At 52.5% G+C, this 12828-nt stretch overlaps 2 protein-coding genes across 2 annotated transcripts in view; one reads left to right on the forward strand and one right to left on the reverse strand.

Annotated features, from left to right (window-relative positions):
* Positions 1–5360, reverse strand: part of LOC132453615 (alpha-internexin-like) — a 5687-nt gene extending 327 nt beyond the window's left edge. Inside the window, exons 1-3 of the mRNA XM_060046583.1 lie at positions 4252–5360; positions 3108–3232; positions 1–2491 (exon numbers count right to left, since the gene is read on the reverse strand). The exon at positions 1–2491 is cut by the window's left edge and continues 327 nt beyond it. Of these exons, the coding sequence (XP_059902566.1) occupies positions 2212–2491; positions 3108–3232; positions 4252–5328 (1482 nt within the window). The 5' untranslated portion in view covers positions 5329–5360 and the 3' untranslated portion in view covers positions 1–2211. The remainder of the gene's footprint in view (positions 2492–3107; positions 3233–4251) is intronic.
* Positions 5361–6751: 1391 nt separating this feature from the next.
* On the forward strand, positions 6752–11811 carry syngr2b (synaptogyrin 2b). Its single transcript, XM_060048271.1, has 4 exons — positions 6752–7037; positions 9565–9802; positions 10601–10737; positions 11271–11811. Exons 1-4 carry the CDS (start codon positions 6927–6929, stop codon positions 11535–11537), a joined length of 753 nt encoding a protein of 250 aa, XP_059904254.1. The 5' UTR covers positions 6752–6926; the 3' UTR covers positions 11538–11811.
* The last annotated feature ends 1017 nt before the right edge of the window (positions 11812–12828 follow it).

Genomic DNA, 12828 nt, shown 5'->3' on the forward strand with positions numbered 1-12828 from the left:
TAGTTTCCAGTGGAAGTTGTAGAGATGCAGACAGACAGACATAATGCTGCTTCCTTGCTCCTATTGAGTACTCCTCACACGTCTGCAGTATCGGTCGCCCCTTAACTGTCTAGGAAACTAAGGGCAGATTTCCAGATCTACCCTTAGCACATCTTAGCAGATCACACCCAGGTATCATAAGCCCTGATGTAACCCTTACACATACACTCACACACTAACTACAGTACTAAGATACAGGGCTCGAGTGAAACAACTCACAGGATTTTGTTCTACAGTCATCCATTACCCTGTGGTGGCACACGTATAGTTAGACACACAGTCACACACATGCACACACACAAACACACACACGCGCACACAGCCTCGGCTGACAGTAAGCAAGCGAGGCGTGCTCAGACCAGCAGTGTGCGGACGGGGAGCCGACAGGTCTCTGGTCGGAGGAGGATCTCTGGGGACAACAGGGTGACCCTACAACAGACATCTGCAGTCATGGTTCAGGTGTAGAGAAACAAGTGCAATCGTTTCAATGTATGTGCTTGGTCATTAGATGAGTATGTGCTTGGTCATTAGATGTGCGTGTGCTTGGTCATAAGATAAGTTTGCTTGGCCATTAGATGTGTGTGCATGTGCTTGGTCATTAGATGTGTGTGCATGTGCTTGGTCATTAGATGCGTGTGCTTTTGGTTGCCTTGTTTTATAATTCTAACTCCCCTCTCAGTGGTCGGTCTGAAGTGGTTCAGACTTCAGTGGTTCGGGCTGAAGGTCTCAGAGACTATGGATACAGAGTGAGTAGATAGTAGTAGTGGTAGTATATTCACTCAGACCTACTTTACAACGCAGCCTCCAACTGACTGATTGGTTGAGCTGACCGACCTCAACATGTAAGACCTCATCGCCGTTTCTATTATTTTTCTCTTGATCACCCTTGATCACTACTCACAACAAAGAGGTTTTCCTAAACGAGTACTAAATCAGTTCCGATATCGAGTGTCTTACGAGTACATCTACGTCACGACTAATAGGATAAGACAAAGGCCGAGCCCACAGGCTAACATGCTCCTACTGTCCTACATCTTTAGTGTAGGACATTGAGGGGCTGAGCTTCGAGCTAACGGGGAGAAGAGTGGAATGGCTCGGAGCCACGGCCCCGTCGAGGTTATCACCATGACGACGGAGGACTAACAACTAATGAACTGTTGCCTTGTAAACAGGAGCTAGACAGGAACCATGCAGGTGAGTACCATCACTAGACTCACTAGTTCTCTAGACTCGGGTGGTGTAGATGGAGGCTGGATGAGGTTCATCACTAGACTGAGGTGGTGCTGATGGAGGCTGGATGAGGTTCATCACTAGACTGAGGTGGTGCTGATGGAGGCTGGATGAGGTTCATAACCAGACTCGGGTGGTGCTGACGGAGGCCCTGCATGCTGGTGTCATGCGGTGTTAGGTCCGCAGGCTGCGGCGATAACAACTGACGATGATTTCAGCCAACTTGTTTAATTATGTTTCGGTTCTTGGAGTGATATATGTTACCGATAATTGCGTTTATGCAACACAACTCAATTTCTTTCTTATTTATTTCTTGTGAATATCCAATAGCCAGTGGTTATCGTATTTTCCTTTTGAGTAATTAGATGAATGTGTTTATGGCATGATGATAAGTACGGCTGCATACCAATCCTTTGAGAATATCTCACTGAGAAACCCCAAGCCGTGCTTTTGTACTCACTAACTCCACATCTAAAGTGAGAAATGTGTTTGACATTGTATCATCAAACACCGTTTGATAGGGGAGAGAGATGGAGAGGGAGAGAGGGAGGGAGAGGGATGGAGAGGGAGAGAGGGAGAGAGAGAGAGAGGGAGTGAGAGAGAGACAGGGAGAGGGAGAGAGGGAGAGAGAGAGATAGAAGGAGAGAGAAAGGGGAGCGGTAGATAGAAGGATGACGTACATCTGCTACGCTCTACACGCTTCTCTGAGCTCCACCTCTCCACCAACAGGACCGTCTCACTCTCCACCTCCACCCCACCGTCTCACTCTCCACCTCCACCCCACTGTCTCACTCCTCCACCCTCCACCACACGCAGCCTGCAGACCCAAAGTCGGCCCGGTTTGAAACCCCCAGAGGGACGGGTGACTAGTAACTAGGGGTGATAGTAACTAGGGGTGACTAGAGGGGGTGACCCGGTCGTGTGTTTGTTTCGGGGGGGGTCCTAGTTCTTGGTGTTGGGGGGCACGTCGTTGCTGGAGTCCTGCTGCTTCTCCACCTTCTTGGTGGAGACCACCGCCTCCTCGTAGACCTCGTGCTGGAGGGCCTTGCCCCCCCCGGCCTTGCTCTGCGGCTGGGGGCCGTCGGAGGGGGCCTTCTCCCCCCCGCCCGCGCCGTGGTACATGCGGGAGGTGAAGCCGTAGCTCTGGCCGCCGCCCCCCAGGCTGGGGGTGGAGTAGCTGACCCCCGAGGTCAGGCGGGTCTCCTCGCCCTCCAGCAGCTTCCTACAGGGAGGGGGGGGGGGGAGGGGAGACAGGGGGAGAGGGGAGACAGGGGGGGGAGAGGGGGGGAGAGGGTAGACAGGGGGGGGAGAGGGGGGGGGAGAGGGTAGACAGGGAGGGGGGAGAGGGGGGGGGAGAGGGGAGACAGGAAGGGGGGAGAGAAGGGAGACGGGTCATGGTTTAAGAGGTGTCAAATCTTTAATTATAATTGTAATGTACGCACTTATTGTGTGTTCACCATCTTTAAAAACAGAACTAAGCAATGTGAAGCATCTTCTCCTATCGCTGTTGTACGCGGGGAATGGGTTAACCTAGTGATGGTTAGTGCTTGGCGCTTGGTTCTATGAACATCCTTACTGTACCCAAGCAATATATTGTTGTTTCTCTTACTTCCGACTAATGTACTTATTGTAAATCGCTTTGGATAAAAGCGTCTACTAAACGCCCTGAATGTAAACGGTAAGAAATGTACCCTCGATCTGAATCATGAGTCCCAACAGAAGGCCTCGTGGGTCCATGGCCCGCAGGCTGTGTGTGTCTGTGTGTGCGTGCGTGCGTGCGTGCGTGCGTGCGTGCGTGCGTGCGTGTGTGTGTGCGTCGTGGTCACAGAGAGTCGTACCTGTAGGCTGCGATCTCGATGTCCAGGGCCATCTTGACGTTCAGGAGGTCCTGGTACTCCCTGAGGTGACGAGCCATCTCGCCCTTCGTGTTCCTCAGGTCGTTCTCCAGCTGAGCCATGCCATCCTAAACGCACACAGTCAAATATATAACAATTAATAAATATATATATATCATTTTTTTCTATTCCAAACCTCATTTTGAATTTTTCTGTATTTAGTTTTCTTGTTTTTCTTTTCTATATGTATTCTCTTTGATGTAAAGTATCTTTGAGTGGCCTCCAAAAAAGCACTTTATAAATCCTATAAATTATTATTATTATTATTATGATGTCGCCCGTGACTTTTTATCAGAGGATAAATGGCCATACAAAACAGAAGGATAAAAATGTATAATAAAAAAAAACTGTTTGTGTGTGTGTGTGCGCGTGTGGTTGTGCGAGTGCATGTGTGTGTGTGTGTGTGTGTGTGTGTGTGAGAGTGTGTGTGTGTGTGTGTGTGTGTGTGTGTGTGTGTGTGTGTGTGTGTGTGTGTGTGTGTGTGTGTGTGTGTGTGTGCATGTGTGCGTGTGAGAGAATTTTTTTAAATTGTAAAAACATTTTTTACAATTAAAATAGAATAAATAAATAAGATAAAATAAAAGTATTGCCGCAGTCAGGTCCCGACCCGGTGTCCCCTCTGTGTTTAGGATCAGAGAGAGACGTCGCCTCAGGGTGCGCAGGGCGTTGGCACAGCCGTTGTGCGCTTGTGCGCCTCAGTTCAGCGCCACAGAGAGCCTTGGAGACCCCAACCCCCCCAAAGTGTGCTCTCCTCTTAAACGGTAGATGGACTGCATTTATACAGCCCTTTTCGAACCAGTGGCCACTCAAAGCACTTTACAATATTGCCTCACATTCACCCATTCATACACACGTTCACCCATGCAGACACATTCAGCCATTCACCCAGATATTCACCCATCCATACACACAAACATTCACCCTTTCATGCACACATTCACACACGGACGGCGGTGTCAACAATGCGACATGCGACAGCCAGCTCGTCAGCGGCAGTTGGGGTGAAGTCGGAAGAAGTGGCAGGGATCGAACCAGCAACCTCCCTGTCACCATCCGACCCGCTCTGCCCCCTCTAAAGAACACCCACCTGGTAGTTCGCGATCTCCGCGTTGTGCCGGTCCTCCATCTCCCGCAGCTGGCGGTCCAGGGACTCGTTGGTTCCCCGCAGGCTCTCGATCTCGATCGTCTTGGACTGCATCTGTCTCCGGTACTCGTTGAGCTCCTCGCGGCTGGCCCGGATGGTCTCCTGGCTGCGGCCCGCTTGCTCCGACAGGTCGGTGAACTTGGACTTGTACCACTCCTCCGCGGACTGCAGGTTCTTGGAGGCCATGGACTCGTACTGTCCTCGGATCTCCTTCAGCGCCGACGTCAGGTCGGGAACCTTGGACACCTCCTCCATCTCCACGGACACCTGCGCCGCCTGGAGGAGATCCATCAGCTCCGCCACCTCTTCCTCGTGCACCTTCCTCAAGAAGTTGATCTCGTCCAGGAGCGACTCCACCTTCTTTTCCAGGTCGAGGCGCACCATGGTCGCATCGTCCACGTCCTTCTTGAAGGCCTTCAGCGTGGCCTCCGCCTCCTCCCTCATGCGGAACTCCTCCTCATACTTCCCCCGGAGCTTCATCAGCTCCTCCTCGATGTTATCCCTCTCGATCAGCGTCTGGCTCTTCTCCGCGTTCACCTCCTCCAGCTGGGAGCGCAGCTCCCGGATCTCCTGCTGGTACAGCTCCGCCAGGCGCGACGGCTCCGTCTGCCGGCCCCTCAGGGCCCCCAGCTCGGCCTCCAGAACCCGGTTCTGCTGCTCCAGGGTGCGCACCTTGTCGATGAACATGGCGAAGCGGTCGTTCAGTCCCTGCATCTGCTCCTTCTCGTTGGTGCGGATGATCTTGAACTCGTTGTTGAGCGCGCTGCTCTGCGTCAGGTCGAAGCCGCCGTGGTCCACCTGCATGGAGGAGTAGTTGCGGCTCCCGGAGCGCTTGGTGTACGCACCACCCAAGCTGGACCCGCCGCTGCGGGAGGCGGACTGGGACCGGTAACCCCCGCTGCTGCGGTTACCGGAGGACGCATGGCCGCTCATCCTCGATGGAGAGGAGGAGTAACGGGGAGAGTCCCCGAAGATCTTCCGGTAGGAGGAGGAGGAGTAGAGGTCGGCTCCGTAGCTCATGGTGCGTGTTGAATGAAAGAGCAGTGCGGTGGGAGCGCCTCCTTTATATAGGGAGCGGGCGCCGTCATGCGTAATGCATCCAGGCTGGGACGTCTCCACTGGAAACAGACGTGCTCCTGCGTAATTACGCACCGATCGATCCAAATGATTTGAAATGTTTCGATTAGTTCTGGTTGTATGAGGATCGGACTTTCCTTAAGATCCGATGTGTGCTGGTATATACTGGTATACTGGTTTTAGGGTTCAACGGTGCTACAGGTTCTTGGAAGGATGGGACTGTCCGTTTTGGCGCAGTGCTGATGATGAGTCAGCAGAAATCATCTGAGAGCATGTTTCTATTTTTCAGATGTAGGACTGGATCTGTGTGTCGCAATACCAGGCCTACATATCGTCCACCTTTCGAGGGACTGAGCAGAAACTTTGAGATGTTTTGGTTTTTGCGTGATTTTATCGCAGTCTGCTGTTTGAGGCATACATAAGAAACCTTAAAACATATCTATTTAGTTCGGCGATATCTTAAATCGGTTGAATTTATTTTGGTTATTATTTATGTTGATTGTCATTGTGTTGTAGGGTTGCAATTTTCACGAAAGGCACTCTATAAATAAAGTTTGATTTGATTTGATTCAACTAGAAGTAGCCTATTGGAAACGTAAGACTTAAACAGCATTAAAGTGGAGAATTTCTCGAGGTTTAAGGTTTAGCATCGACGTTCGGATTATTCTGTGATCCCATGCAGGGCAGGGCGCATGTCACCCTCTACCACCGACTACATCAAATTCTGCGTCAGACTCTGGCCCCCTGGCGGTCCGCTGCTGCCCCCTGATGGTATCCTAAGGTAACAGCAGGTCCGCTGCTCCCTGCTGGGACCATGAGGTAACACGGATTATTCTGTGATCCCATGAAGGGCAGGGCGCATGTCACCCTCTACCACCGACTAGCCTACATCAAATTCTGCGTCAGACTCTGGCCCCCTGGCGGTCCGCTGCTGCCCCCTGATGGTATCCTAAGGTAACAGCAGGTCCGCTGCTCCCTGCTGGGACCATGAAGTAACAGCAGGTCTGCCGCCCCCTGCTGGTAATCTAAGGTAACAGCAGATCTGCTGCTCCCTGCTGGGGCCATGAGGTAACAGCAGGTCTGCAGGTCAGCCCACCCGCTCTGCCTCCTGAGCCACACGCCGCTCCCAAGTGGGAGGAGATTCACCAACAGCGCAACACAGTAGCAGGTTGTTCAGTCTACGGTCTCCAGCCCGGGTGTTTGGTATTCTGTCTCCAAGGTGTCCGGTCTTCTGTCTCCAAGGTGTTCGCTCTTCTGTCTCCAGGGTGACCTGGTCTTCTGTCTCCAGGGTGACCTGGTCTTCTGTCGCCAGGGTGACCTGCTCTTCTGTCTCCAGGGTGACCTGGTCTTCTGTCGCCAGGGTGACCTGGTCTTCTGTCTCCAGGGTGACCTGGTCTTCTGTCTCCAGGGTGACCTGGTCTTCCAGGGTGTCCGGGTTATCTGTCTCTTGGTCGGCTGCAGAAGGAGCCCCCCACCGATGCGCTCCTTGTGATCTTTGGACCTTGTGACCTCCTCGGATCTGGTGAAGGAGTCGGGACAGCATGGAGGAGACGGGCGGGACGGGGGCGATCGGGGCGCAGCTACCCGGAGGAGGCTTTGACCTGCAGAAATTTGCCCGGCAGCCGCAGACCATCGTACGGTTCTTCAGTTGGGTGAGTGGTCGGAAACTTCCCGTACTCAAAGGTCCAGATCTTACAGAGCCGTGAGTCGGTGTGTGGTGGTGTGGCGAAACTGGACCGGGATCAGTCTCGGGAGGAGTGGAGTGTTAGAGGCGGCAGGTGCAAAAGCGCGCCTCGCTCCGGGGTTTAGACCGCACGGACTGACCGGGACTGACCGGGACTGACCGGGACTGACCTGGACTGACCGGGACTGACCTGGACTGACCGGGACTGACCGGGACTGACCGGGACCAGGACTGGGACAGGGACTGGGGCTAACCGGGACTGACTGGGAAGAGCACTGACTGGGAGCGGGACTGATCAGGATTGACCAGGACTGACCGGGACTGAAGGGGAAGGCTGTGACTCTGTTGCTCTGTCTCTCTGTGTGGCTGTGTCGCTGTGTCGCTGTGGTCCACAGACAATAGGCTCATTCATTCATTGTCCTTCACCAACGGTTCTCTGCTCCATCGGAGAGCTGGTTTAATATTCTTTTGTTAAAGTCTGTCCAACTTTATGGATTCATTAAATCAGAATAACACCACCAAGCAACGCACTATACACTGTAGGCTATGTCTATCCAGTACCAGTGGTGCAGTCAACAGAAAATGGGATTCAAACCTTCAGAGAAACACAAACAGGGTCATAGGGCCATCGGGAGGGGTTGGAAGGTATGCCCTACATCTGAGAAAGAGTTTGAGATCTTAACCAATTGACGCTACTGTATGGAGGGAGAGCATGTTGGTAGTAAACATGTAATTATACACCGGACTCCTTGAGAAACTCTCTCTCTCCCTCTCTCTCTCTGTCTCTCTCTCCTCTCTCTCTCTCTCTCTCTCTGTCTCTCTTTCCTCTCTCCCTCTCTCTCTCTCTCTCTCTCTCTCTCTCTCTCTCTCTCTCTCTCTCTCTCATTCTCTCTCTCTCTCTCTCTCTCTCTCTCTCTCTCTCTCTCTCTCTCTCTCTCTCTCTCTCTCTCTCTCTCTCTCTCTCTCTCTCTCTCTCCCTCGCTCTCTCTCTACACGTGGACTGATACGTTGCCTCACCGTGTCTCCAGAAAGATCAGTTTGTGTGATACTCCTCGACCCAGTTCAAAATAGACCCTGCTCCGAACTGATTCACTTCTCGATTACGTGCTTCTAGGAAATCATTAATGCACCCTTAACCCTAACCTTTCTCTAACTTTCTCCTGATATCGTCATTCTGCCCCCCCCCTCTTCCTCCGCTCCCCCCCTCCCCCGGACCCGCAGACCCCTGGTGAGGCCCCTCCCTCAGGGTGCACCTGCTCCTTACCCCCCCCCCCCCTTATCTGTTAACGCACCATAAACCAGCTCCCCCCTCCCTCCCTCCCTCCCTCCCTCCCCCTCCCCCCTCCCCCTCCCTCCAGCCCTCCTCCGAGATGATTACAAAGGGACTTTGGTCATTAACCTGGAGGCGTGGAGGACCTAGTTACTCCTAGGTATTCTAGGTAGGACTTAGTCCTAGTTAGTCCTAGTTAGTCCTAGGTATTCCTAGGTAGGACTTAGTCCTAGTTAGTCCTAGTTAGTCCTAGGTATTCCTAGGTAGGACTTAGTCCTAGTTAGTCCTAGTTAGTCCTAGGTATTCCTAAGTATTCCTAGGTAGGACTTAGTCCTAGTTAGTCCTAGGTATTCCTAGGTAGGACTTAGTCCTATTAGTCCAGTCCATTTACAGAGTCACCAAAGCTTTGAGAGGTTTCCAGAGCAGGTGAAGATGAAACGTACCGAAGGTACTCTCGAGCAACATTCAAGGGGATATGTTTTTCACTCTTGGCGACTGAATGTTGTTGAGAGGTGGGAAATGTCTGTTGTGTCACATGGTCGGCAGCTGTAGAGTGAGGCGCGTGGTTGGGGGGTGGGGGTTGGGGGGGGGGGGGGGCAGAGGACAGCTACATACTGTGGTCTGAATACGGCCTCAGGGCACAGTGTGTTGACTTCAGGAGCAGTACTAGCAAACAGAGGACAAGGTGGGAGCTGATTTGCACAAATAGGACTAACTGCAGTTCAGCAGAAACAACTGTTGGCCAAATACTTGTTCAGGGTTTCTGTTGGTTTGGGTTGTTGTCAAGTTGTATTCAAATAAAGGAATCCTAACCCTATTTTTGAATATAGTGAGAGCCTTCATGTTAAGATGGCAGCTCCGTATCCAATCTAAACGTCCGGTATCCACACTGCTACCTGCAGAATGCTGTGCAACTTTTCACCGAAAACCGAAAATCACATCGGAAACAATTCAAAGTAGATATTCCAACATGGAACTCCCATCCACCATCTTCTGGGGCTCAGGAGGCACAGCGGGTCGGCTGGTAATCGGAAGGTTGCTAGTTCGATCCCCTGTGGAGGTGTCCCTGAGCGAGACGCCTCACCCTGACCGCTCCTGACCAGCTGGCCGTCGCCCTGCGTGGCTGACTCCGCCGTCGGTGTGTGAATGTGTGATGAATGGTTGTGAGTCGCATCAGTGTGACCCTAACCCCTCTGACCTTTGACCTCCCCCCCCCCCCCCCCAGATCTTCTCCATCGTGGTGTTCGGCACGGTGACGGCGGAGGGCTGGGTGAACCCGCGGGACCGGCCCGAGGCCGAGTGCGTGTTCAACGGGGACGGCTCCGCCTGCCGCTACGCCGTGGGGGTGGGGGTCCTGGCCTTCCTGGGCAGCAGCGGCTTCCTGCTGCTGGACGTGGCGCTGCCCGCCATCAGCGACGCCCGCCGGCGCAGATACGCCGTCATGGCCGACCTGGGCTTCTCCGGTGAGCGGGGGGGGGGGGGGGGGACTGAGCCTCATTGTGCTTCTCGCTCAGCTGGAATGCGTCTCTCAACGCTTAACTATGTGCTGCTGCCAATTAGCAGGAGCCATTCCTGGTGGGAGCGACGTGATTGGCTGAGGCTAATAGGGCAGCTGGGAGTCCAGTGGGAAAGGGGTTTAGGGGAAGGAATGTGGAACGGTTGATTTGTGCGTTGACAAATTGTGTGTGACACTGGGTGTGTATCGTATCCCATTATCCTGATGGGATAATGAGAAATGAAACCTACATTAACACTCGTCATTCACTTACTTCACTCATATTGTCAGAAGGAACAACACTATATCTCTGTCGGTACAGTAAGGATGTTCATAGTGTCAAGCGCTAACAGTTGATAGGTTAACCTGTTCTCAGTGAGCCCTGGAGACATGACCCTCGGGTTAGTTCCCGTCTGAGAAACCGTTTGCCTCTTGTTCAACATAACCGGTCGTATGGATGATTAATAAGTTAGAGGAGGTTATTCATGTGGCTTACCAAGTGCCAAATTCTGTTTTGTATTCTGTCAGTATTGATTTCTTTATTACCTCTATTTAAGCACAAATAACAGACTATTTTATCAAAATGCATACATGTTGTCAATGTTATCCATGAAACCAAGCATGTGTCTAATGAAGGGTCTCTTTGTTCGTGCCTGTGTGTGTGTGTGTGTGTGTGCGTGTGTGTGTTTGTGCGTGTGTGTGTTATGACGGGTGTCTGTGTGTGTGTGTGTGTGCGTGTGTGTGTTTGTGCGTGTGTGTGCGCCAGGCGTGTGGTCCTTCCTGTGGTTCGTCTGTTTCTGCCTGCTGGCCAGCCTGTGGGGTCAGACCAGCGACGTCCGTGGGATCCCGGAGGACGCCGCCCGCGCCGCCGTCGCCTTCTCCTTCTTCTCTAGCGCCACCTGGGTGAGGAGGACCTACACTGCACCCCGTCTCATATTAATAATAATAATAACAACTTTAAATATATATATATATATATATATATATATATATATATAGCGCCTTACATAGTAGCCAAGGTCGCCACATGACACCCAGTCACAGCGCACGCTGCTACTGACCTCAGGGGGGGATCTGATACGCTTATTGATTAGCTTTCCTTTTCCTAAATACCATCATGTTGTTATGCTGACTTACAATAAGTACATTTGTCAGAAGAAGAGAAACAACAATATATCCCTACGGGTACAGTTAGGATGTTCATAGAACCAAGTGCCAAGCACTAACCATCACTAGGTTAACCCACTCCCCATAGACAACAGAGATAGCCAGGGTAAGACGCTGCACAATGATAGGTGGTGTTATTAACTGCCAAGACGTGCAACACACAATAAGTGTGTGGGAGGGGTGTGGGCGGGAGCTATGCAGAGTCTAGGTGACCTCTGAACTGTGAACCCTCCCTGATGGTCTTGCCCCCCCCCCCCCCCCCCCCTCAGGCCATCCTGACCTACTTCGCTCTCAGCCGCTATCGCCACGGCATGGACGGCGTCGCCGTGCCGACCAGCATGGAGCCCCCGGCGGCGGCCCCCACCGCCTACGTCACCACCCCCTACGCCCCCACCTCCTACTCCCACAGTGCCTACCACCCCACCACCTACCCCGGCTTCCCCAGCGGGGGGGGGGGCGACCCCTACCAGCAGACCCTCTTCACGGCCGGAGCCCAGCCACAGGGGGGCGGGGCCTACCAGCCCCCCCCCTACTAGGATACCGAGGGGGGGGTGGGGGCGTGGGAAGACCCCCCCCTCTGTGGAGGTGGAGGATCCACTCCTCTGGACAGAGCGTCTGCGCTGAGCTACATCACCGAGCTACGTCATCGAGCAACGTCACCGAGCTACGTCACTGAGCTACTCCACAGAGCTACGTCACGGAGCTCTGTCACCGAGCTACGTCACTGAGCTACGTCACCATGCTACGTCACGAGCTACGTCACTGAACTACGTCACTGAGCTACGTCACCAAGCTACGTCACCATGCTACGTCACGAGCTACGTCACTGAACTACGTCACTGAGCTACGTCACCGAGGTACGCTACGTCACCGAGGTACGCTACGTCACAAAGCTACGTCACCGAGGTACGCTACGTCACTGAGCTACGCCACCGAGCGACGTCATTGAACTACGTCACTGAGCTACGTCACAAGGTACGCTACGACACGGAGCTACGTCACCGAGGTACGCGACGTCACTGAGCTACGTCACTGGGACTGGAGGCGTTGTGGTCCGAGGGTCAAAGCTCAGCCGGGATCAGATAAGAGATATTATATTATGTTTTATATCTACCGTACCTCAGTGATACGAGGGCCTGAGGGCTGCTGACCGTGGGCTAAAGAAACAGACTTATGGCCTCTGGTTCTCCGCACCTGGAGGTACGGGGAGCTACGATACGGAGGACAGCCCTCCAGAAGGGTCTCCCTGTTCCCGGGACCTGGAACCCAGCGCCGTCTCCTTCCCAGAACGCTCGCCGCTTCATATCAGCCAACTCGCCGTTTGTATGTCTTTCCCGGTATTTGTCGTTTAAAATGTCTGCTTCACCTTCACATACTGTGAGCACAGAGACAGCGTAACATTAACGTGGGTTTGTTTATTTATTGATGATTCTACAGAAGACTATCCATGTTTGAGTGAACCACTAATTACACTCTCTTTTCCCAGAGTGCAATTCATTTGACAGCCTGTCACTCACCCCGCCTCGCTTCAAAATGTCCTTGTCAATAGTGAAAAAGTCTCATAATATTAAATGTTTGAAAGGCAGTATTTTCTTTTCATTATTGTTTTTGTCTTTTCACTTTTAAGTCTTTTGAGAACCACATTGCTTTGTATCAGCGTGCATGGCAATGTACTAATCAGTCATCAATACAGCCTTTCACTGCCTCCATAAGCAACACTCCGATTGACAGTTTTCTCTGGATTTGTCACTGATTTACAGATGTTTTCTCTGGATTTGTCACTGATTAATATACCTTTTCTCTGGGTTTGTCAGTCTGATTTACAAA

Source organism: Gadus macrocephalus, chromosome 3 (assembly GCF_031168955.1).
Source record: "Gadus macrocephalus chromosome 3, ASM3116895v1".
Classification (NCBI taxonomy): Eukaryota; Metazoa; Chordata; class Actinopteri; order Gadiformes; family Gadidae; genus Gadus; species Gadus macrocephalus.